General features: G+C 49.0%; 1 protein-coding gene across 1 annotated transcript; it reads left to right on the top strand.

Annotated features, from left to right (window-relative positions):
• Window positions 1-1,680: 1,680 nt before the first annotated feature.
• LOC119395761 (uncharacterized) lies at window positions 1,681-6,291 on the top strand. Its single transcript, XM_037662767.1, has 2 exons — window positions 1,681-4,109; window positions 5,517-6,291. The coding sequence occupies exons 1-2, from the start codon at window positions 1,681-1,683 to the stop codon at window positions 6,289-6,291; spliced, it is 3,204 nt and encodes a 1,067-aa protein (XP_037518695.1).
• Window positions 6,292-24,090: the final 17,799 nt, after the last annotated feature.

Below are 24,090 nucleotides of genomic sequence, written 5' to 3'. Positions count from 1 at the left end.
TCTAAATGACAGACTCAGAGAACATGAATTGTCATTGAAGGTTCTCGCAGGTGGCACGCACCCGTCTCTGCACTGCAGAGATTGCGGGTGCAATTCGCAGTTTATGAGCACTAATGTTCTTAGCAAATCAAAACACAGACAGGCCAGGGAGATAACGGAAGCTGTACAGTGTAAAGCAAACTCAACCACGTGCATCAGTGTTGCCTCGGTAGGGCTGAATGATAAAAAAATAGGCTTTCCAAATAGTTAAAGGGCCGCACATATCAGTTCGGATAAGTAAATTTCCTGTAGGCCTGGTCTTTCTTGTGATAAGATTGCTGCACATGTGCGATTCTGTGCTCTCGTGTGAGGAAAATTTCCAATAAACTGCAGTTGTAAGTTGAGCGTCTGTCCTGTCAAGTTCTTTCCTTCTATTCTTGCTGTTTTCCGCTCGTACAATCTAGAATATGTTGCACCAACTGGCCCAGCATACCACCTTATTGAACAATTTCATCCTTCGGGCAGAGGGGAACACACTTGTCTAGAACACTCGAACGGCGCGCTCTGGACTGCACTGACGACATTTGCATGCATGACCGCTTAGGGTGAATGCTCGAGCGTGGGCTATCTCAAACTGCTCGTGCTGGAGCGTGCCGTTACAGCATGTTAGACAAGTGTGTTCACCTCCGTACTACAGCCGCTCATTTTCCTCACCGTCTTATCATGTTTTTCTTTCACGCAGCCTGTCTGATTGCTGACGCAACGCGGAACAAAGAAAGAACCCTAAGCAACGAGAATATATCCGTGACTTCGTTCCCTGAAGCTGAAGCAGAACGGGCAACAGTTTGACAACGAATACCCTTCGTAGCAGGAATTGGAGAGCTGTACTATGAAGCCTTCTCTGTATGAGATGTTTTGTATGAGATCCTCCTGCAAAACACAGTACCGTCTTCCGCCGACTTGCAGGAACTCATCGACGGGCTTCGCGACAAAGACACAGCTCTTGCCGAACTGGACAAGCAGATCGCCGACGCCCTTGACGGTGAGGAGTTCGACGAGGAAATTCTGGGCGCTCTGGATTACCATGAGAAGATCGTGAAATCCATCAGCAGGCTTCGGTCCGCGATGAACGCGCGTGCAGCGGTTGGTTCTACCGTCACCGAAACCAACCAACCGAGGCATGCGGGTACAACTGACGGAGCCAGCAGCTCCATGGGAGCTGCCCACTCGGAGGCCATCGGCCAAGACCTCGCCGATCACACTAGACCACGAGCACCGGGTTTGCGAGTCGCCTTGCCGAAACTTCAAGTGCCCGTCTTCAGCGGCGAGAACCGTGAGTGGCAGGGGTTCTGGGAGCACTACGAGGCGACCATTCACACGCACCCCGATCTCACCGGCATCGAGAAGTTCAAGTACTTGAAGACGTACTTGGCCGGCGCTGCGAAGCGGGCCATTGAAGGAATAAGCCTTACAGAAGCGAATTACAACATCGCCGTCAAGGTGCTCACCGAAAGGTTTGGGCGAAAAGATCTTCTCATCGACGACCACATCGACAGCCTCCTTGCCATCGAACCAGTCGAGACATCGTCGCAAGTAGCAAGGCTGCGTGACCTGTACGAACAAATACAGTTCAGGACCGGCTGTTTGGAAAGTCTTGGCATGCCGTCTTCAGAGTACGCGGTTGTTTTGCACCGGGTGCTGATGCGCTCATTGCCAGAGGACCTGGCGATCCAGTACCGAAAGCTCACTAAGACCGGCGCAGACGCCGCGGACTCTGCAGTCCAATCGAGAGACGAGCAAGTCAAGGCAATCTTGAAGTTCCTTCAAGTGGAAGTCGAAAGTAGAGAGGAGAGTCGAGCGTCACGCGAGAAGGCCACTTCAGGGAGACCGTCGACGAACCGCAGGGCTGCGGACACCTCACCACCGCCACATCTACCGTCCGCTCTAGCCCTGACAGCACGGTCATCATCGCCAGGTGCCACTTCAAGGCCTGAACAGACAATATGTCCCCTCTGCGGCATCTCAGGCCACTTGATGCGTGATTGCCAGGCCGCGCTATCCGCAGAAGAAAAGCACCAGCGCCTTTCCAGCAATAGCTGCTGCTTCAGGTGCGGGAAGCAAGGGCACATTGCTCGCAGTTGCCGAACCGCAGCCTGGCTTAAGTGCGACCGGTGCTCAGGACGCCATATTTCTGCTCTGTGCGACATCTGGGGCCGACGAGGATTCGACAGTCCACTATCGACTGGAGCTGAAAACCGAGAGGCGGCCACACAGCGAGAAAAGCACGTTACAACGGCTCCTACTAGCAGCACGCGTTCGTCGTCGGTGTTGCTACAAACAGCCAAAGTGTGGGCATCCGGAACCCGTGGCTGTGTGCCAGTGCGACTGTTGCTTGACACCGGCAGCCAACGAACGTTCATCCGGAAGGACTTGTCGCAGCAGCTTTGCCTGCATTCCACTGGATATGAAGAGATGGATGTTTACACATTCGGCGGGTCAAAGCACCCACGACATTACCAGTGCCGAAGGGTGAACGTCACGCTCTGTGGACGTATTGAGCCGATCGTCGTCGATGTTGAAGCTCTGGAGGTGCCAGAGGTCTGCACCGTAAAGGGTCCAGCTTTAGAGCCAAACGTCATCAATATGATGCGTGACCGCAATTTGACCTTGGCTGACGAAGTTCAAGGGCACCAACCTCAAGACTCTACGATAAGCGTTTTGATCGGTTCAGACCACTACTGGAGGGTAGTGACCGGACGCGTCGAGCGCTTCACCGACAATCTCTGTGCAGTTGAGACCATATTTGGCTGGGTCATTCAAGGAATGTGCGCTAACGTCTACCATCCTTCGACACCGCGTAACATCAGTGCAACTGCCTTGTTCCTGGCTTGTTCCGACGACTGGCGCACTGAAGTCCGACCTAGAGACCCATCTGAGATGTGGCGCTTTGACGCCATCGGTATAACTGACGGACAAGAAGACGACGTCAGCAAGCACCCAGCACTCGTCCACTTTCGTAGCGCAGTACACAAGAACGCAGGACGCTACGTAATACCGCTCATGATCAAGACGCAAGGTCTCACGTCTTGTAGTAACCTAAGTGTGGCTGAAACCAGACTCAAGCGTCAGCTTCAGCGGTTGGAACATGACCCAAAAGTTCTGAAGGAGTACTATGCCACCACCAGCGAGTGCTTTGATGAAGGCCATGCAGAGCGAGTAGTGCCGTCTGCACCCCTTGGACAGGCCGTCTACTACCTGCCTCACCATGCGGTAGTCCGACGTGAGGCCGTGACTACAAAGGTCCGCGTCGTGTTCGACGCCTCATCGCATGAATACGGTGAACCGTCTTTGAACGACATGCTCGATAAAGGCATCAAGCTGGGTCCTGAACTCTTGCAGCTACTCTTGCAGTTTAGGAGCAGCAAATTTGTTCTCACCGCGGAAATCCGAAAGGCCTTCCTCCAGATATGGATCCGATCGGAAGACAGAGACGCTCTTCGCTTCTTGTGGATCGACCAATTACCGACACATGAGCATCCCGTCCCAACAATCATCGAGTGGCGCATGACCCGGGTCCCTTTCGGAGCATCTTCCAGCCCGTTCTTGTTGTCAGCAACCCTACAGCACCACCTCGAAACATGGAAGACGAAGCACCCGGACATCGTCGCCCGCCTACAACGGTCATTCTACGTGGACGACTTAGTCATCGGCGCGTCTTCCGAAGAGGAGGCATTGGAGATTTACCGAGAAGCGAATGCTATCGTTACCGATGCGGGAATGGAATTGAGAAAATGGTGCTCAAACTCCCGCCTTCTCTGCGACCAGTTCTTGAACGACGGCCTCTCACTAGAGAATGTCACCGAGCAGAGCTCTAAGTCCAAGGTGCTTGGTCTGCTGTGGGACCGCTCGTCAGATGACATCATTATCACTACGCAAGGCGTAATCACGTTCGTTTCCAGTCAACCGTCAACGAAGCGAACCGTTTTGCAAGCATATGCCAGGCTATTCGACCCACTGGGCTTCGTCGCTCCATTTCACGTGACAGCTCGTATCCTGTTTCAGCGGTTATGGCGACAAGGCATCGATTGGGACGAGACTCTTCCACCTGACATTGAGGAATTATGGAAGAAGTGGGTGTCGGAACTGCCTGTTCTATCTACCGTTCGTATTCCACGTTGCCTCACATGGGCATCGCAAGATCAGGGACGCGCTACAATACATTTGTTCGCTGACGCCAGCCCTCACGCGTATGGAGTCGCAGTGTTCGTAAGCCAACCACTAGACGATGGCCGTGTTACCGTCCGACTCCTCATTAGCAAGTCTCGCCTTGCACCACTGAAGCCGATGTCTCTACCACGCTTAGAGCTTCTTGCCTGTCTTCTAGCGGCGAGATTATGGCATTACATTCAGAAAATACCCGAGTTCTCGTCATGTGTCGCCTCCTTCTGGACGGATTCAACGATAGCGCTACATTGGATTTCTGGCGATGCTCACCGTTTGGAGACATTCGTAAGGAACCGTGTGCAAGAGATTCAGACTTTGACTCGACGCTACAAATGGCGGCACTGCGTCAGCGCAGACAACCCAGCAGACCTTCTGACCCGCGGAGTATCGGCAGCTGTTTTAACACGAGAGACGAAGTGGTGGACGGGACCTCCTTGGTTGACCAAACCCGAGGGCAGCTGGCCTTTGAGTCCTTCCTCTGCGCTGACGGTTTATGACCTGAACAGCGAACTTGCGTCCGTGTGCCCAACAGCAGTCTCACCGCAAGCTATACATCCACACACACCGCTACTGGACCTCGAGAAGTACAGCTCATTCTCCAGGCTTCTCAGAGTAACCGCCTGGAGTTTGAGGTTTTTCTGCAACGCCTCCCGAAGGCAGGCATCATTGTCTGGGCCGCTGACGTCCCTGGAAATAGATCACGCGGAGAGATACTGGATTAAGTTTGTTCAGAAAACCGCATTCCCAGCAAACGTCGCTGCACGTCACGCGGGCCAGCCGTTGCCAGCACGTTCAAGTGTCCTAGCACTGCGGCCGGATATTGACTAGGATGGGTTGCTCAGAGTTGGAAGCCGCTTACAGGAACTTCAGGGGCCAGAGGAACTTAAAAAACCCATCCTATTACCAAGTGACCACGTGTTTACACGGCTCTTGATATCCGCTACACATGTCCGTCTTCTACACGCCGGAGTTCTCGTTACGCTTCTGGACCTCCGATCAAGATTTTGGATTTTAAAGGGAAGACGAACCGTTAAGAAAGTGCTTCAGTCGTGCTTGGCATGTCGCCGCCTACGTTTGCATCCAGCGTCAGTCCCAGTGGCACCACTAACGAAAGACCGCATAATGGAGACGTCACCGTTCGACGTCGTGGGAGTCGACTTTTGCGGCCCTCTTTATTATCGGTCTACTCGACAGTCTGCGAAGCTTTATACTGCCGTCTTCTACTGTGCGGTGACACGGGCGGTGCACCTAGAATTAACCTCGGACATGACAGCACGCGCATTCATCCTTGCCTTTCGTCGGTTTACATCCAGGCGTGGCATTCCATCTACAGTTTACTCGGATAACGCCAGGACGTTCCTCAGCTGTTCCGACCAACTGCGATCGCTGCTCAGCGAGAGCGTCCAAGACCACGCAAGTGCCCACAGAATCAAGTGGAAGTTCATCGCCGAACGAGCTCCGTGGTGGGGAGGTTTCTGGGAGCGCGTCATCAGGACAATTAAGGATGCGCTCAAACGCTGCCTTGGACGAAGCAGCCTCAGTTACGAAGAACTGCTCACTGTGTTGGCTGAGGTAGAAGCGATAGTCAACTGTCGCCCTCTGACGCAACTCTGCGAGGACACGGAGGATGCAGAGGCGCTGACGCCATCGCACTTCTTAATTGGCAAGCATGTCGTGGGGCTACCAGCAAAGACCAACGGCTGTTTGCCTAGTTTTACCGCGCCTGACTTGCGAAGGCGGGTGAAATACAGAGACGAGCTTCTGCACCGATTGTGGAAACGGTGGAAGAAGGAATATCTGCTTCTCCTGCGCTCCGCTCATCAATGCCCGCCGTCGTCTTCATCCCAGCTGCGCTTTGGTGACTTGGTGATTGTTAAGGACGACAACGTGCCAGCGCTGCAATGGAAGCTCGGCAGAGTGGTCGAGGCGTTTCCAGGCCAGGACGGAATCGAGAGATACTTCAAGATTACATTCCCAAACGGTCGGCAAGTACGTCGCGCCGCTCAACGGTTGTACCCTTTGGAGGCAAGCGAGCACAGCGCGGGAAACGCCATGCCATGCACAAGGCGCGCGAAGAAGCGGGCGTAAGGCGGGGCTGCTCGTGAGCACGCAATAAAAGAAAGAAGAAGTGTTCAACCAGGGCAACACGGGTGTCGGCCTCTTCTCTGTCGCTACAGGATGACCATATATGCATTCAGCCGGTTAACCAGTTAGCCTCAACTGGATGACCATAATTGACCAACTGGTTAACCATTCGGGAACCCGTTAGCTTCAATTGGATGACCACATCTATTCAATTGGTTAACCAATTGAACCCCACCTACCTTCAACTGGCTGACCAGTTGGACACCAGTTCTCTTCAACTGGTTATCCATTTGGGCACCAGCTAGCTTCAACTGTATGACCACATTTATTCAATTGGTTAACCAATTAAACACCACCTAGTTTCAATTGGGTGACCATTTACGATTAACTGGATTACCAGTTGAACACCAGTTCACTTTAACTGGTTTGCCATTTGGGCACCATTTAGTTTCAATTGGACGAACATGCGTGTCAAGAGGTGGACCAATTGGACCCCAGTCTATATCAACTGGTCAACCCATTACCACAAGTTCTACCCAAATGGTTTACCAATTGGATATGAACTGGCTTACCAATTGGATGTAATTGGTACGTTCCAACGGGTGGCGAAAATCCTACTGGTTTTCAACCAATTGGTGCCAATTGGTATTTTTCCAATTGGACCACTTGAATTTTTTTTTGACTGGGATTCGCAGCTCGAAGCAAAGTGCGTAGGCCGTGGTCGCGCGGTGCTTCGATTTGCAATGACGAGACACCAGTATCCACGTTCTTTTTCAGCTCATTGCTGCCGTACTTCAGCGCAGAGTGCCATAAAGCAGACCAACGTCGATTGCAGCATGCAGCGGCGAATGTGAGTGAGACGTCACCAGAAAGCTTCAATCAAAACTAAAGATACACGGCACACGAAATTTTATCGCCTTTAAAAAGACTAAAAAAACTTCGGTTGCGCCTAGTTACATAACTTTCAGTGCTTGTCTCATCTCTTCTTTGCCGTCCGTCCCGGTTTGCATTGAGGTTTCAGCTTGAAAGAAAAAAAGGCTGTCACATGAAGCCGAGGGGCACGTGGCAACAGAAAACGCACACAATGGGACACTATGACAGCTACGAGATACACGACGTAAACGAAGTTTTAGGGGTTTTAACACGACGCAGAAACCGGCGCAATTAAGGCCCCTATACCTACGGAAAGGTACAGCTTTCTCTTGATCTACGCCGCTTCCTCCTCACCACGCCTCTGATAGGGCGACTGCGGTCACGTGGTAGCGCGCGCCTCTCGGCGCCATGTTGAACGCTCCGACGTGCAATTTCTGTGTGTTCGCCCCATGTGAAGTGCACGAAGTTTGAAGCGTACGTGTGCGTCTCGCTCGTATTGTCGCGATGCCGGGTTGCTGTGCGTTTGGCTGCCATAACCGTGACACCCATGGGAAAAAGTTTTTTTTGCATTCCGTGCGGAAAAGAAAATGAAGGTCGCCGGAAAATCTGGCTCCACAGAATCGGCCGAGCAAGCTTCGAGCCGAGATCGGCGCGGCTTTGTGAGGTAAGTGCTCGTGCGTTTTTACTCTTGACAGGCGTCTTGCTTTGCCGTGTGAGATATGTGGTGTATTACTTACTCAATGTCACGCGAAATTTCGTGTTATTTGTCATGCACCAAGGCAGTCACTTTCTCGAGCAAGTGACTGTCCTGAACACCAGATGGTCGAAATTTTCGGAGGCCTCCACTACGGCGTGCCTCCTGATCATATCACGGTTTTGGCACGTAAAACCCCACATATTAATAACTCTGAAAGAACGAATGTCGTGCACTAGAACACTAGGTTGTGTTCCACATATTCTACTAACCTTTCACTGTGATGTGCGGATGGAAGGGCGAAGACGGAGCGAGCGTCGGAATGAAAGTGCGATAGCAAAAAAAAAAAAAAAAAGAACCTAGCGCACAGGATTTATCGAAAGCAGTGCATTTGCGTGCAGCTCCTCCATCATATTGTCTAATTTGGCGAACCACTTCTGTGTGACAGTCAGAACTTTTTGCAAATTCGGAATATGAGCGGGGCTTTAGTTCAGCGGACCGCGGCTCATCGGCCGGCGTGTCATCATGAATTATCGCGTCACAGATTTAGCGCATAAGTTTCAACACGCTGCGGTAGTTGCAGCAGATGCCTGTTTGACGCGCAGTAGATCAAAGCAATAAATTTAAAATTTCGCACAGTACGCGGGCCTCTAGCATTTCACCTCTATCGAATTGCGACCGCCGCGGCCGGGACCGAACACGCGACCTTCGGGTCAGCAGGCGAGCGCCGAAACCGCTACATCACCGCGGCGGGCAGGCCGAGGAGAAGTAACATATGTGAAATGTCATGAAATTTTGATCGAGCACCTTCATGGGAATTGCAGGCATTGCTGCAGTTATATATGATAGAGATAGTTTATACGCACGGGAACTATTCCTTCCCAAATGGCGTGGCTTGACATCACAGCTGCCATGTAAATATTTCTTGCCGATGCAATAAATACACGGGGAAACGCTGCGCTCCGAAAAGAACCGTAAACGACATGCAATTTGCTACAAATTGTACATTGCTTGCAGCAGCTCTCCTGGCGCGCTGTAAGGGAATTAGATGGTGCGCACACCTACACCAACTGAGAAAATGAACGCAGAAATAATAGAGTCATTACACACAGCCGTATGCGAGACATGGCACGCGACCACGGCTGGACTAGAAAAGCTGTGGCTGAAGTGGCAGCGCCAGCGCGCAACCGGCCTGAAAGCTTCGCGCGTCCGCGTGGCGCGTTCGAGGGGGCGCCGCCGTCGCGCGCGAGAGCGCGCAGGAGAGGAGGCGGCGGAGGGGAGAGCAGATGGCGGTACTTTTACGAAGTATAGGGGCTTTAGGCGCAATCGGCCGCGAGCGCACTCTCGAGTATACTCTCGAGTGTTGGTGTTGATATGGTGGCGCCATCTAGTAAATCAGCCTGCAAACGCTCCTTTCCGCGCACAGTAAATTGCATAAATAGCCGTCGTATTCTTTCGTAAAAGTGTTCAAAATAAACACAAAACAATATCAGCGGGTTTTTAATTGCGCAAAGGCTTCTTTAGAATTGATATGTGATGGCAAGAATGAGAACGTTCCAAGATGTCAGCGCTCTTGTGGTTAGCGGTCTCGCGGCCCAGCTATTCTAGCCACCCTAGCGCAGCTTTTCCTCTAGAGTCAGTATTAACTGTATGCCCGAGATGCGGCGCGGCCGGAATTCGTTCCTCTGCGCCCCTCTAGTACACTGTACTTTAGGTTCACTTGCGTATTAAAAACTCCGGAGTTAATAAGTAACCTGGTAATACATATAAAATGGAACAACAACGTTCACTTATGCTCGTAGGTAGTACAGCCCCCAAACATTAGGATCGCTGCGCCCACGGGATGCGAAGCATGCGCGGGAAGGTGACTGTGGCGTAATTTTTCACATTGAGCGAAACGTTACAGAATGACGCTAGAGAAATGTGGAAGTGGTATACGCACACTCATATGTTGAAGAGTCGCATATGTATTACAGTAAAACCTCGGTGATACGATCACGGCTCGTACGAATTTCGGGGTGATACGAATTTTTCTGTGGTCCCGGCCAAGGCCCATTAGCCTGCAATGTATTGGAGCAGGGTTGTTGCGAACCGATTTGCACCCCGCGACGTTTGATACGAACGTACGCTAGCGCACAGGTACGAACAGGTGCGGCCCGCGCTGTCGCGGGCATGCACGACCGGGCTCGCGGGCATGCGCGCTGCGCGACCATCAACGGTGCGTCGTTGTCTCCGAGATAGTGCGCGCGCATATTCGAGGCCTTTAGGTGCCTTCGCGTTTAGATTACAGATGACGTTGACGTCGCGTTTTTTTTTTTCTTCCGACGTGTTGACGCGTGCTCCTGTGCTCGAGGCAGCAGCGTCTTTGTACTGTGTTAACACGTGCCTGCCATGCCGATGCAAGCCATGTCCCCGCAATCAGACGTTCCATGAAACAAGACTGAAACTTGGGCTGCGGGTCCGTCATGAAATCCCGTTAAAGGTGGCCGAAGACCCCAAGAGACGAAGCGAACGGTCTAACGGTCTTGGCGAAGAAGCTTGGCCTCTATCTATCGTGTGCAAAACGCTTAAGTCACTTTCACCGCAGTACTTTGGTGTCATGCAAAAAAGTCACAGTTTCGCCGCAAGGGCGAAGCAATGAATGCGATAGCAAGGAAATAATGCTACACGAAGTGAGGCTCGCCAATGGATACTCTCAGTTTGAACAGCGCTTCTGTTGCAAAGGCGGCCGAAGCAGCGAAGGGAACTAGCGTGCTTCAAGTGTCGAGCTGTGACACTTGATAGTTCGCGCTCATCTTCTGTTTGTTCGTTTAGCGGCGTCCCTGAGCTCGAGTGACATTCGTACGCGCCGTAACATGAGCGCGGACATCACGGTGAAAGCGTGAAACATTCCTCTACCCCGCGCCACGAGAAAACCGCGCGAGCAGACAGCGGGAGGGCAAGCTTCTCCCATGCGCAAATATAAGAAGAAGCGAGCGAGCTCGCCGACGACTTTTGAATGCGCCCGTCGGGCTCCTAGCGCCACCTCGCTGGTAATGAAGGAACGCTTATTATCGCCTTCTGTCTCTGAGTCCGTCCAGCGCTAAATGGTGTGTATATAACGCTCGCCGTTAGCTACGTGGAGGATCTGCGTTTCGTGGCGTAGTGGATAGCGCCGCTCGCTGCGGAGCAAGAAGTCCCTGGTTCGATTCCGCGCTTCGGAAGCATTTTTCTGAGTTATTTTTCTTTGGGGCCTTTATATATATATACATACTTATACATATACGGTGCATGACGGCGGCGACGGCGACGGCAAAATCCAGCCGAGACTGTCCATATAATTGCTATCGCAATAAAAAGTGTAGTAATATTAGGAAGGGGCTACTAGCGGTCACGGGGCACAACACATCTGTTTCATTAATTACACACGCGCGCATGCACCGTACATTTACGAGTACAAGTATGATCGTTGACGTCTAAAAACTTTACTGGCAATCATTCAGAGCTGTTCATGACGTCGCTGCGGCCCTGAGAAACACTGAATCAAAACGTATGCCTACTTTCTTTTGTCGCATACTAATTTTCCATGTTTTCTGGTGATACGAATTTCGGATGATACGAACATTTTTGGTAACCCTGCGAGATTCGCATGACCGAGGTTTTACTGTATATAACCAGTTGTTTACAGTTGCGTAAAGATGCCAACAGCAACACGGGTGTTACCAACACCGGACGCGGTAAGCTGATATGTAGTGCTTATATTCTTCAATGCTGGATAGCGCGAATTCGAACAGGACAAAGAAGGAACACAGATGCACAGCACAGACGTTACTCGCAAATAAGTTTCATTCAGGAAAGTTTCCCTCGATATATACGCAACCGAGTGGCACGCGCAGGCGCACTGCACGCACGTTACAGTCACAGTTATAGTTGTTATGCTTACATTTGTCCGTTATGACGGTGAACGCACGCACGTTTCACGGACCCGTGTGTATCTGTATAAGTGGTTCATGACTGTTCTTGAACAAGGTCATCATCACCGTGATCAGAGAGCACCAGCAGCTGAACCAGAGTTGTTAATCGGATCCGTTCGTAATCGCGGCTATGAGGAGTCTAAGTGTAGTGAAGTGCGAGGTATAGTGCAGCTGGTGGAAATCCTGGATGCCTCTTACGATGAAATGGTCTATGATGCCTCCTGTTCTGGACGTGGCAGCGAGGTCTTTTGATGCCCTCTCCAAATCCAATCCGTATTTTACGCAGTATAAGGGCCAAGCGTTGTTGGGTCTTGATAAATCAATGTTGAAGTCACCGGTAACGATGAGAGGCCTGGTTCTCTCAGCAGATTTATTGTAGGAAGCATTTACGCAGGCTTTTGCGTAATCCACGCGGTCCACGTTGCGGACCACGTGCACGAGTGGATGGTAGTTGAGCGCCTTCCAGGGGCGTTCTGTCTTCAGTTTCCTTACTTTCCTTGCGTCCGCCGCGGTGGTGTAGCGGTTAAGGTGCTCGGCCACTGACCCGAAGGTCGCGGGTTCGATCCCGGCTGCGGCGGTCGCATTTCGATGGAGGCAAAATGCTAGATGGCCGCGTACTGTGAGATCTCGGTGCACGTTAAAGAATACCCGATGGTCAAAATTTCCGGAGACCTTCGCTGCGGCGTCGCTCATATCATACCGTGGTTTTCGGACATAAAACCCCAACAATTATTATTACTTTTCTTGCGTGTCAATGTCTGTGTTCGCGGTTACTGTTGGTTGAGACTCTGTATTACCTGTGGCACATACCCGCATAACATTAACTCTGGCTTACGGGTATGTGCCACACGTGACTGAGAGAAAGGGTTTCATGACGTACCCGACTGGTATTTTGCGTTATTCATGATATGAACAGTGAATCGTGTTCGTCATGCATTGATACCCTGCTATGCCAATTTTGGTATAAAACAAGTTATGGAGACGACCAGGAGAGCGCCCAGACGTAGGCGGCTAGATAGTTGAGTTGAGTTGAATAAACTTTATTTGCCCAACGGTTGATATTGTGCCCGGGGCTAGGCTGCCAGGTATCCACCAGTCGAGGAACATCTTTCGAGGTCCTCGGCGACGGCCCTGGCCCGCTGGACGGCCCACTCCTGGTCTTCGGGGGCCTCGCTGTGAAGGGCGGTTCGCCATCGCTCAGCAAGGCGCCCCGCTTCAGAGGGTTTTTCAGGTGTCCTCATCATTCCTCGTAGTGTATCTACATTTTTGTTGCATTCCCAAAGTACATGGGCCATATCGGCCCGTCTGTACTCGCACCACGGGCAGCCAGGCGACGGGTGCAGCGCGGGCCACAGGAGGTGCAGGTGGTAGGGGTTGGTGAAAGTACCCGTCTGCAGCCGCCTCAGGTCAACCGCCTGCGACCTGTCCAGACGCACGTGGGGTTCCGGATATATCTTGCGGTCTTTCCTATAGTGCCCAAGCACCTCGTGGTACGTGGCCGGGAACTCTTCGGCATAGCAGTCAGCGTACATCTGGTCCCTTGCTCCTTGCGCCACGACTTCGGTTGCCGCAACAACGGAGGTGGTGGTGGTGTCAATAGCGGCGGCGCCGCCCAAGCAACGCTGGCCGACTGCCGACGTTTGGCTGATCACTGGCAAATAGCCGGCAGCCGACTTCACTGGTCACCAGGCATCCGAAAAGGGTCGGCCGGAGGTGCGCTGCCAGCTACGTCGGCACTAGATCTGCTGCACGATTCGCGCCACCGTCGGTGGCCAAGTGAACGCCGAGCGCGCCAAACGCTTGTCGGCACTAGGTCGGCTGCACGATTCGCACCACCGTTGGTGGCCGAGTGAACGCCGAGCGCGCCAAACGCTTGTCTGGGCGACAAGTCGGCAACACGTCGTGCCGGCCTTGGGTGCCGGCAGAGAATTCGAACAGCGTGTATTATTTTAGGGCAGCATAAAATACACTGCAGGAAGTGTAAACAACTCCTACAGTGTGATTTTTTAAACATTACAAAAATCACCTGTGACACACAACGTACTTGTGGTCCTTGAGCTGATTACACCAAGTGATAGAGATTATTTGTGCGAACAATCCAAATACATTATTGACTAAATAACAAAAATAACAGCGAGCCATTACATTCGTGCATGGTTTCTCCAAGCGTGCGTATCTAGATTTTTTCGAGACCATCATTCGCCAAGTGTGCGACAGTATTTATATACATGGGCATTAAACTAGGCTTTTGTCGTTGTTCGATGCTTAAAACGGATTCTTACAAAAAAAAAAAACGTGACCGAAGCAAACAGTGAATTTCTACCTCAAATTTGATGGCATAAATATTAAATCGTAAGATTTCATTCCAATTATTGCAAACTCAGTGGCTACAGTTAGTCAGTTGCAGTAGGTAAGGCAGTGTAATTTGAAGGTCATAAATGAACTTTATTTAGATAGGCGATTATTTATTTTGCTTTTTCATGCAAGTAATGTCACCCGCGGCTTGCATTAAACCGAGCTCACATAATACATTTATGGCATGAACTAAAACGGCCATTAAAAACCATTCTGTATAACTTAAAAGAAGCATCGTGTGTATACAGACAACATGAAGCATGAAAATTTTTGCGTGCTGCCCGAGCAGCGCTGCACCCAAACAGCCTGTGGATAGAGAGACGCAATGTTTTGTTCTAACAGCTAGTCCTTTATTATGTAATTTGCGCAATGGAATGAGTAAACGTTCTCATCTTTCGCTGACGGATAAGTCAGGCAAACGGAAATACCATATATGCTATGTGAAAAAAACTCATCAAAAGGCGTGGCCGCAATGTAAGATTTTAGTACTAATACACGAATAATATATAAACAAGAAATATTCTTTCAACATTGTTAGAACGAACACACAGCAGTGGCAATCCACTGAAGACTCGTGCTGTGGAAAATAAAACGCAGAAGGTGGAAAAGTGCGGGAAAGAGCAAAGAGGAACCGCGCGCTGCTCTACAGTGTAGCTAGGGAGCGTGGAGTGAAAAACACACTTAAAAAAAGACGCAAAATAACATGCGCTACTGCGGCCCGCGCCCCGGAAGCTCCCGGTGGGGAGAGGGAAACTTCTTTTTTTCCGCTGTTCTCCGGTTTTCTTAAAGGGCAGAATGGTGGAGCCGCCTCCTCTTTCGAAGAAGCCGCACATCTGCAGGCACGCCTAAAGCCGCCAAGAAAATGGGACACATGTCCGAAACAGCACCACTAAAGACCTGCGTTTGTCAAAATTTACGCGTGTACGTCTAGGTAGTAACAAGTTTGAATAAGTTAACGCGAATTTATCTTTTTCTTTAATGTGCAATGTAGTTACACCTTTATCTCTTACAGATAATAAGCTCATATTCCTCGGTATACCGAGGAATATGAGCTTATATTCAAATAGGCATATATGCTATTTTTCAAATAGGCATATATGCCTATTTGAAAAGTTTCTGTTATCCCATCACTTTGTCAGAGGTCGCCTTGCATATGTTCGTGACATTCATCATTTTAGCACAGCATTTCAAATAAAAATGAACCCCTGTTTTTAGTAAAAGACAAAGCAGGTACACCGTAACCTACATTATAAAGAAGTTAAAATAATCCCAACGATGCACTGCCTCAAGATACGCAATAATGCCAGTCAGAAATCGCATGGTGATCATTTTATACGTCTTGAAAATACTAGACAAAAAGATAAGCAAGCGAATATGATGCATAAAAATGCACGAGAAACATTCCGCGGATTTGTCTGATCTTCTGACTCATACGTATAAAAGAATCGCATAATGGAGCATTTGCGGCGGGTAACGCGCAACGCGCAACGCGCACTGCTGTTCTGTTGGAATGTTAATAAAATGTTTACTAGTTCTGTTATTTCACATAATGATAATTATCAATGGGAGCAACACGTGCTTAAAACTGGACGCTGTAGCTTTATATTTCTATGATTCTGTGGACGCTGTAGCTTTATATTTCAAGACGCGTTAGACAAATGCATAGCTAGTGCCTCGCGGTAATCTGCCGTCGTCGGTGCCTCGCATGCAAAACGAAAAAAAAGTAATCAAATTACATTGCTAATAGTAGACGCTTCACGTGCCGGTGACGATATGTGTGGCTGACTGTAGAGGCTGCGCAACGTAAGCGTACCGTACGTTTCTACACATATGAGAACTTAATTATCAAGTCCCTTGCTGACGCACCACATGGGACCAGGTGCACTGCTCGACACCGTTAGATTGATTTATATATTTGTCCAGCCTTACATCGGCTGCATAGAGTGATGAGGATTTGTCAGCAGAGCTCATCAATCTAACGCCGTTGTTATCGAAAGCAGAGCAAAATAACGCGACGTGGTGAAAAGTATTCGTCTCTGATCGAGTGACAAGTTGAACACTGGTCAATTTTACTTTGAAGTTCAACATTTAGGTTTCGAGCTAACAAGCGCGAGCGCGTTTGGGCAGTATGTTGAGGAATAAGTCATGTAGTGTAGCTACAAACGCGATGACGGCCTTTGATCAAACAAGGAAAACAGCAATGACCGTCAACCACAGACTTAAGGGAAACTTCCGGCTAAGGGATAACATCGAGTTTTGCTCTGAACTGACTGAAGTTAAGCTATTAATCGGATGCTGACTAGACATGCGATGGCCATAATGATGAGCGCATGCATTGGCATCAATATGGAAGTTGGAGTTCTTCGGCGTTGTGAAGAATTATTCGATCGGAGAATATCGTTAAAATATTTTTATAACCTTGAGAAATCGCAAGATTTGAACACTCTGGAGATCAATGTATTTGCCACCAGGAAGTACATAACGGATAAGAAAGTGCAATCACGCGAATTTATGTTTAATATGGCTTTACAATGGTCCATTGTGCCGCGGTATAGAATTGACTGAAATAGTTCGCAAATGGCACGTTGATTGTAACCGACCATATACATTACACCATCTATTAATAATAAACTTTATTGAAAATGAATTAAATCATTCTTTCTCCCATCGGAAAGGCTTTGACTGCTTTATAGCGAGACCAAAAAAATATTAATTTCGTCACACGAATTGTGCGAAATAGAGTTCTCGCGGACTGTACCACTTTAATGGAAAATTTCAGATACGTGTTTCTGGGGCGCGAAAGCTCTAACTGATTACATGAAAAGCTGAATTGCGAAGTGATCTTAAAATCTGGCGTTCTTGTAGCTTATTACACGTCCATTTGTCTAAGAATGACGTTGCATTTGCAGTTCTGCTCCAATCAATAACCCCAGCACTAAAGTTATATGTTTGCTGTGCCTCAGTTTTCCCGAATCCAGCCGAATATTTCTGATGTGCACATTAAGTATGTGAATATGAAAATGTACAATTGCGGAGTTGGTTAGAATGCGAAATTTAAATGTCGAAATTTTTCACATGTTTCGCAAGAAACTTCAGAACCTTTAGCGATCGGACCGCCGAGAATCCTCCGCCGTATTGTCATGAGCACCTTTCAAGCCTTATGATGACCTGTTATGATGAAGCACTTATATGCTCAATGTACAGTGGTACGACATGAGTGCTTTTCAAGTGTACCGAGCGTTTACCGTTTCTGCTCGAAGCTCAAGAAAATGTCCGCCTTTGCATGCATTAGACGCAAAGCGTTTGGTTGAGCAACATCAATAAATGGGAATGAACGCCAGTACCGAGCAGAAATTTAATTGTGATCCTGATATATAGCGCGCTAGGCTCTATTAAAATATCGATGATTTTGAACTGTCCACCAAACTGTCCACCGCTTTAGCACGGTCGTGAATATAAATACATGATTGATCTGATCGAGCCGCATGACAGAGGGAGGACATCAGATATAATGAAAACATTTGGAATATAGAATCGAATATCGTCATACTTGATTCGGTCTTCGGGAATAGCGCATATGCGTTAATACGTACGAATATTTCAAGATATCATCTATGTCCAAATAAACACAAAATTAGCGTAAAAGTCGCTTGCAGAGCCAGAATTCGATAGTCCGCACACTCTGAAGAGTTTTAATATTTGTACTTGATGCTCAGTTTATGGTTTTCATGTTAATTTGTTTTAATGTTAGGGTGCCAACGATATTTTGTGTAAACAACGAAAACGGTTCAATTCAAAAACGATTCGCTTCTTGGACGCATTAGCGCTGCCCTAGAGTAGGCATGTGCTTCAGTGGAAATTTCGCGCGCCTTTTTTTTTCTCACCAGACACACGTGCGTTCCCCCGAAAAAAAAAAAAGTGGTAAGATGGGGTCTTGCGGTCTTGCTTTGGAGAGAGAGCGCACGCAGCATGCATCACATCCCTCTCCTAGAAAGAATGACAAGTCCTGAAAGGAGGAACGGAATGTGCCGAGGGCGGCGGGGCGTGCAAGCGGAGCGCCGAACTAGCCGAACCTCGGACTTCTCGCCAGCGTTGCCAGATGGTGAAATTCGGCACCAGATTGGGAAAATCTGGTGAAAATTGGGGGCTGCTGGTGTTGAGGTGCCAGAACGGCTACACCAGACAAAATCTGGTGAAAAGTGGTGAAAAATGTTGAGGAATGGCTTGTCACTACAATTATTATTTACACCGCGTTGTTGCCGACAACTTATTGCTTCAACCACACCACATCCCACGAGTAGCGCCAGTTTCTTGCTGCACTCCAAATCTACAAACCTTCAAACCAAAACCGGCCGAGCAGGCTGATTGTGTGGCGAAGGTCGCGGGACAGTTCGCGGGCCTAGCTGCTGGACGCCACTCCGCTCGTTCCTCTTGTCTTCAGTAATAAAGTTTATTTTCTCCTTCTCCTTGTTTATGCATATCCACCTTTATGGCTGTAGAAGGCGACGGGCTCTAAGGAGGTTAAAAAAAAATTCTAGAGTGGAAGCAATCGAAACTTCGGAGAAGCGAATGTGAAGCCAGCGTTTGGACATACCTTACCTGAAAAACATAACCTTCTCGTCTGATGTCTGATTAGAAAATGTCCTTGTTCTGGTGACGTAAATGCTAGGTTAGTCATTGGTCGGTTACGAGGAAGGTAATATATCCAAATGAGTATGTAAAAGGTTTTGATAAGGATACAAGTAACATAGTATCTGTTCGGAACAATTAGCCGTCGAAGGTCCGTGTTCAAAACCAACCTTGTCTTTACCTCTTGTTTTCTTTATAGTTTTTGGGCCCTTAACACGCGCTAAGTGGATAAAAACAGTAAACAGGGCTAAATAACTGAAGTCGGTTTGTGGACACTGGCTTCATCACAAGACAAAACGAGATGTAAGGGCATGATGTAAGATATATGTAGATCGAGTATACATCTTACACCGTGGGTAAGGGTAAGCTAATTGGTTTTAAACTAAGAGCACATGTGACAGCTGACTTGCTACTTTTTCTTAGCTGACGACGTTTTATCGTTCGACTTTTCCACTCCAGCATCTTTTTTTAACATCACTGGGTGGGCCACCCAAAAACCTCCTTGCCTGTTTCTAGGAGTGTGCGAATATATCTTCTAAAATTTCGAATAATTAATCGAATAGTGTTCTATTCGATTCGGCATTCGAATCGAATAGTGTATATTCGAAATACCAAATATTTTTTCCAAGATACACTCTTCAGCATGGACGGAAAACCCCGAAGTAACGATATGCTATAGCATTGAGGGGTCATTTTTGTACACGCTTACATGCATGACTAACAACAGACGCAACTGTTATGGGTTGCACGGCGGGCTCGCTTGCAATTTATAGCTTCCAAAGGCATAGCGCATGCAAGACGGGACGGCGAATGACAAGTAGACAGGCATAGACATCAGGGGGTAGCCGGGGGGGGGGGGGGGGGGGGCATTCAACCTCCCCCCCCCCCGAAAATTTTCAATTTTGCTTGCGTATATATACGAACACATACAAACGCACGCACGAGCATACATAAAGTATAGTTGAACCCCCCCTCCCCGAAAAAAAATTTCTGACTTCGCCCCCAGCAGATACATGCTGTGTATGTGTGTTTATGCGTCATTCGCCTTGTCCCATCTTGGATGCGCTACCTTTGAACGCAAATGTTATCGCGTGATGTAAATTTCTTGCAGATGCAGTTTTCAACAATGATATTTATGTGTCTGTGGCGCTAAAGCCCATTACGTGATAACCGGTTGGTTTATCTGTTTCAATAAATGTTTAGCTCGATGTGCGGTGTTCGGTTAAGAGACCTTAATTCTTATGCCTCAGTTTTATTTAAAGGCTAGTGACAGAAAGCCACCTTGAATACTCTTGTCACTGTTGTATTTCAATGTATAGTTACAAAATAACCCGAATTCTCCAGTCCCTGATGCGTACGCCTACCTCAGTCTAGATAATTGTAGTAGTTTTTGTCGATTAAGAGTAATCGTAATGTTCCTTTAATGTTAAAATCTGTGAATATTTGTTGCAAAGAAAGTGTTATGGGATCCTGGAGCTGTTTCGAAAATGGTTGCCTGACTATTCGTGCGTCACTTTGCGACGGTGGATGCATCTGTTGAGCGCCACTGCCACGTGCAGACGCGTCTTCGTTTGCGCGCACCCGTGCCCCCTCGCTCTCTCCCCACCCCCACACACAACCGTACGAGTGTAGTACAAGAGATAGCTACACTCCCGCCCCTCCCCCCGCTGTTCTTCCCATCTGTACGTAGCCCATTTCATCCGTCTTCGGCGTTTGTTTCTTTGCCTGGGGCTCGGAAGAGGCGCCTGCGGACTATGCAGCTTCGATGGTGCACCATCCACCCTCTTCCCGTGCTTTTTTTTTTCTTCGAAAAGACATTCCTGCTCCCTCCGCCGCCCTCCGTTCGCACCCCCGTCCCGTATCTTCTATTTTTATATATATTGTCTTTCTTCCGTTCTCGTATGTCACTCCGCGGTGCTTTGTTCGTTGAGAAGTTCGCCTGCCGATACACAGTGCGCCATAGGCACACGGTCACCGGATGTTGCGGGAAGCACACGCCTGCCTTCTTCAATGGCAGCGGCGGGGCCTTTGGCTACAGTGTACTTTGGTGTCGAAAGCAGCTCGTTTTTGTGCAGTGTTGACCGACTAATGCACCAAAATAGGAATTGTCCACGCAGCTCAAATGGTTCGCTGGCGCTCTCCTCCTCGCACCACAAACACACACACACGCACACAAAAACAACCACTTGTCCCCCCGTTTTATGGCCCATTCAGTCAGGCGCGCGTTCAGTGTTCCAAGGCCACGGACCCGGGGACCGTCGACGCGTGGCTCTTCCGGCTCTTCTCAGAACTCAGAACTCCAAACGTGAACTGATTTCTGATTGGTCCGTTTTCTAGGGGCGGGGCTCCGTCCCCGTGCCGGCGACGGACAAAATACGAATACGCTGACAGCCACAAGTAAAAAATGCAGAAATAATCAAATCACTCTCCTTTGTAATAATATCATTATAAACAACAAAAATATTTTCTATGGGGCAGGGCTCTTGCAAAGTAAAACGCTAAAAAGAAAAAAAATTACGTCATAGTCGCCATTTTGTAGTGTTGGTGAAATCTGGTGAAATTTTGTTCTGGGGTTGGTGTCGAAGCCCCTTTCCAATCTGGCAACGCTGCAAGTTCTCGCGGTTTTTTTTTTCTTTGTCACCGCGCTGGGGAGGGAAGCGAGCTCCGTGGCGTGCGGGAGTTCCCTTCCCGCGAACTCGTAGCTCTTTCGAGCAAGCACTCAGAAGCATTCCGTTTGCCATTTCGTTTGCCGAGGATTTGACGCGAACTCGTAAGTGACATTCTATTTCCTCGGTTTATCGTATGGTGACTTTTGTCTAGCGACAAAATCAAATTTTATTTGCGCAATTGATGCGTCAATCTGGTCGTCTCTTCTAGCGGGCAGATCAGAAATGTTCAGGCGAACGGTGGTTATATTTGTCCGTGGACCCAAGACATCGTTGACGGGCAGATATGTAAGATTTTCTTGTTTTTTATTTGTGGCATCTTACTGTAAGACCGTAACCTATTTTGCCGTTTTCTCTAAGGAACACTGCAACAAGGACTCGTGTGGATAGCGTGCTGCGCTGGTCTCACCAACTGAAAAGAATTCTGGTAAGACGCATGCTCGGTTACAGAAGTTTCACGCAATCGCTTTTCACGTTGAATTTGGTCGCAAGTGTGCTGTAAATGCCGACTACACAATATGTGACTGGCCCGCGGCCGCTTTGAAGGTCAGATTGTGTTCTCATTAATCTATTTATTGTGCCATTTGTTTTGCAGTGACATTACGAGCCAACAATGAAAACCTCAATCCATCCTGTCTCCACATATTATCAAGTTTGTGCACTGTGGAGCTTGAAGCACTTCTCAGAATTTCAGCACACTCGCATTTATTGTAAGTGCAGTGTTTTTCTTATTTGTGCAGTGACAAAATAATTTTGTTTAGTTGTGTGAATAGAGTTTCTAGACGCGACATAACTGTGCAACTGGTCAAGTAAATAGTCTACCTTTCTCAGAGTATTATTCATTGTTCTTTCTTTCAGTCTTTTCCGACAGAAGAACAATGCAAGTCTCACGTACATCTTGATGAGGGTGGCGATTTACCCTCTCACATCCCGACGGTAAAACGTCGCATCTGCGTACGTGTTCAGGGCCAAGAGCACGAGAACTGGCCGAAAGAAGGGAGCCGATCCAACAAGAATGCCGTCCGTTTTATATATATGTCAGCGCTATCATGCAGCGATCACATGGACTGTACGGTTGCGTTGCACAAGGGCTGATGCAAACGCTCTGTGCGAACAATGTTGCATGTAAAATTAGTGCATCTATACAATTGCAAAATAAACATATAAAGAGAGAAAACTTATATTCACGTCTTTCTGTTATTGTGTGTTACGTATTAACACGTTAGCGCAGACCGTTAGAGGCGTTTAATTCCGTCTTACATGTGCACTCTGCCCGTGATTAATTCAGATTGAGTTAAACGCCTCTATAAACTGCCCGTTCACATTAAATACGACACGCATCAACACACCAGAAAAACAATTGATGCGTTTTGTTAGAACACGCACAAAAAATAAAAAAAAGCAGAGCAATACTAGCGAGGAACGTCCGCAACCGACCCACGGCCGTCGGTAAATCGACGCTTATGTGATGTCAGGCCTTGGTCAACCCGCGAGCGGCATGCACTCGGCATCGTCGGCCACGGTGGACGGGCCTACATCGGGTGCCGACGCAGGCCCACATGAGGCCAATGTCAATCCCCAAGACCGGCCCTACATTGGCTGCCAAGGTTGGGCCAACGACAGTGCAGTTGGCCAGCGACATCAGGCCGACATTTTGCCAAGGATAAAATGTTGCTTGGGCGGAGCCGGTGGCCTCCACCGCCGTTCCTCCACCGGAGTCCCTCAACACAATGGCGGCGCCTGCTCCCTGGGTGACCGCGTCGCGGCGGGTAAGTTGCCTCGCGACGAGGTGGGCGCGCTCGTTGTGGTTGGGCAGGGTGCCGGTGGGTCTTTGGCCGTTGGCATTGCTGCTGTTGCTTTTACGGCTGCTGGTGTAAATAGCTGCAATGTCCCCCATGTGTGCGGGGAACCACTTGAGGGCTTTGTCCGTAATCGTGCCTGACCTGAAGTCCCCAGCCCTGGCGTTTAGCATGCGAGCCACCTCCTCGGACACCCAGCCTTTGGTGTAGTTGCGAATCGCTGATTTTGAATCGCTGATAATCAACGTGTCTTCCGCACCTCCATGGAGTACCGCGAGGGCTATGGCCATCTCTTCCGCAGCTTCGGCCGACCGCAGCCTCGCAGATGCCGTGACCCGGACCTTTTCCTTCGTATCCACGACCGCCATGGAGAAAGCAGGCACCGCCGCTGTTGGCTGGCCTTGTCGTTGATGTTGCCGCTGGCGCTGTTGCCGTTGTTGTCGTAGCAGTAGTAACGGTGGTGGTGGTGGCGCCCCCAGTTCGTCTCGCACGTTCTGTTGGAGCGGCGGTGGTTGTTCCCCGTTGCCGGAGTGCCGTGGATACCTGTCCGCATAGATAGATAGATAGATAGATAGATAGATAGATAGATAGATAGATAGATAGATAGATAGATAGATAGATAGATAGATAGATAGATAGATAGATAGATAGATAGATAGACAGACAGACAGACAGACAGACAGACAGACAGACAGACAGACAGACAGACAGACAGACAGACAGACAGACAGACAGATAGACAGACAGACAGACAGACAGACAGACAGATAGATAGATAGATAGATAGATAGATAGATAGATAGATAGATAGATAGATAGATAGATAGATAGAT

This window comes from Rhipicephalus sanguineus, chromosome 6 (assembly GCF_013339695.2).
Source record: "Rhipicephalus sanguineus isolate Rsan-2018 chromosome 6, BIME_Rsan_1.4, whole genome shotgun sequence".
Taxonomy (NCBI): domain Eukaryota; kingdom Metazoa; phylum Arthropoda; class Arachnida; order Ixodida; family Ixodidae; genus Rhipicephalus; species Rhipicephalus sanguineus.
This window is presented reverse-complemented; position numbering and strand designations above follow the sequence as displayed.

Coding starts and splice junctions, on each gene's coding strand:
- LOC119395761 (XM_037662767.1), top strand. CDS start 1,681: ATGCGCTCATTGCCAGAGGACCTGGCGATCCAGTACCGAAAGCTCACT. Junction 4,110..5,516: donor ATTGAGGAATTATGGAAGAA/GTGGGTGTCGGA, acceptor GTTTACATCCAG/GCGTGGCATTCCATCTACAG.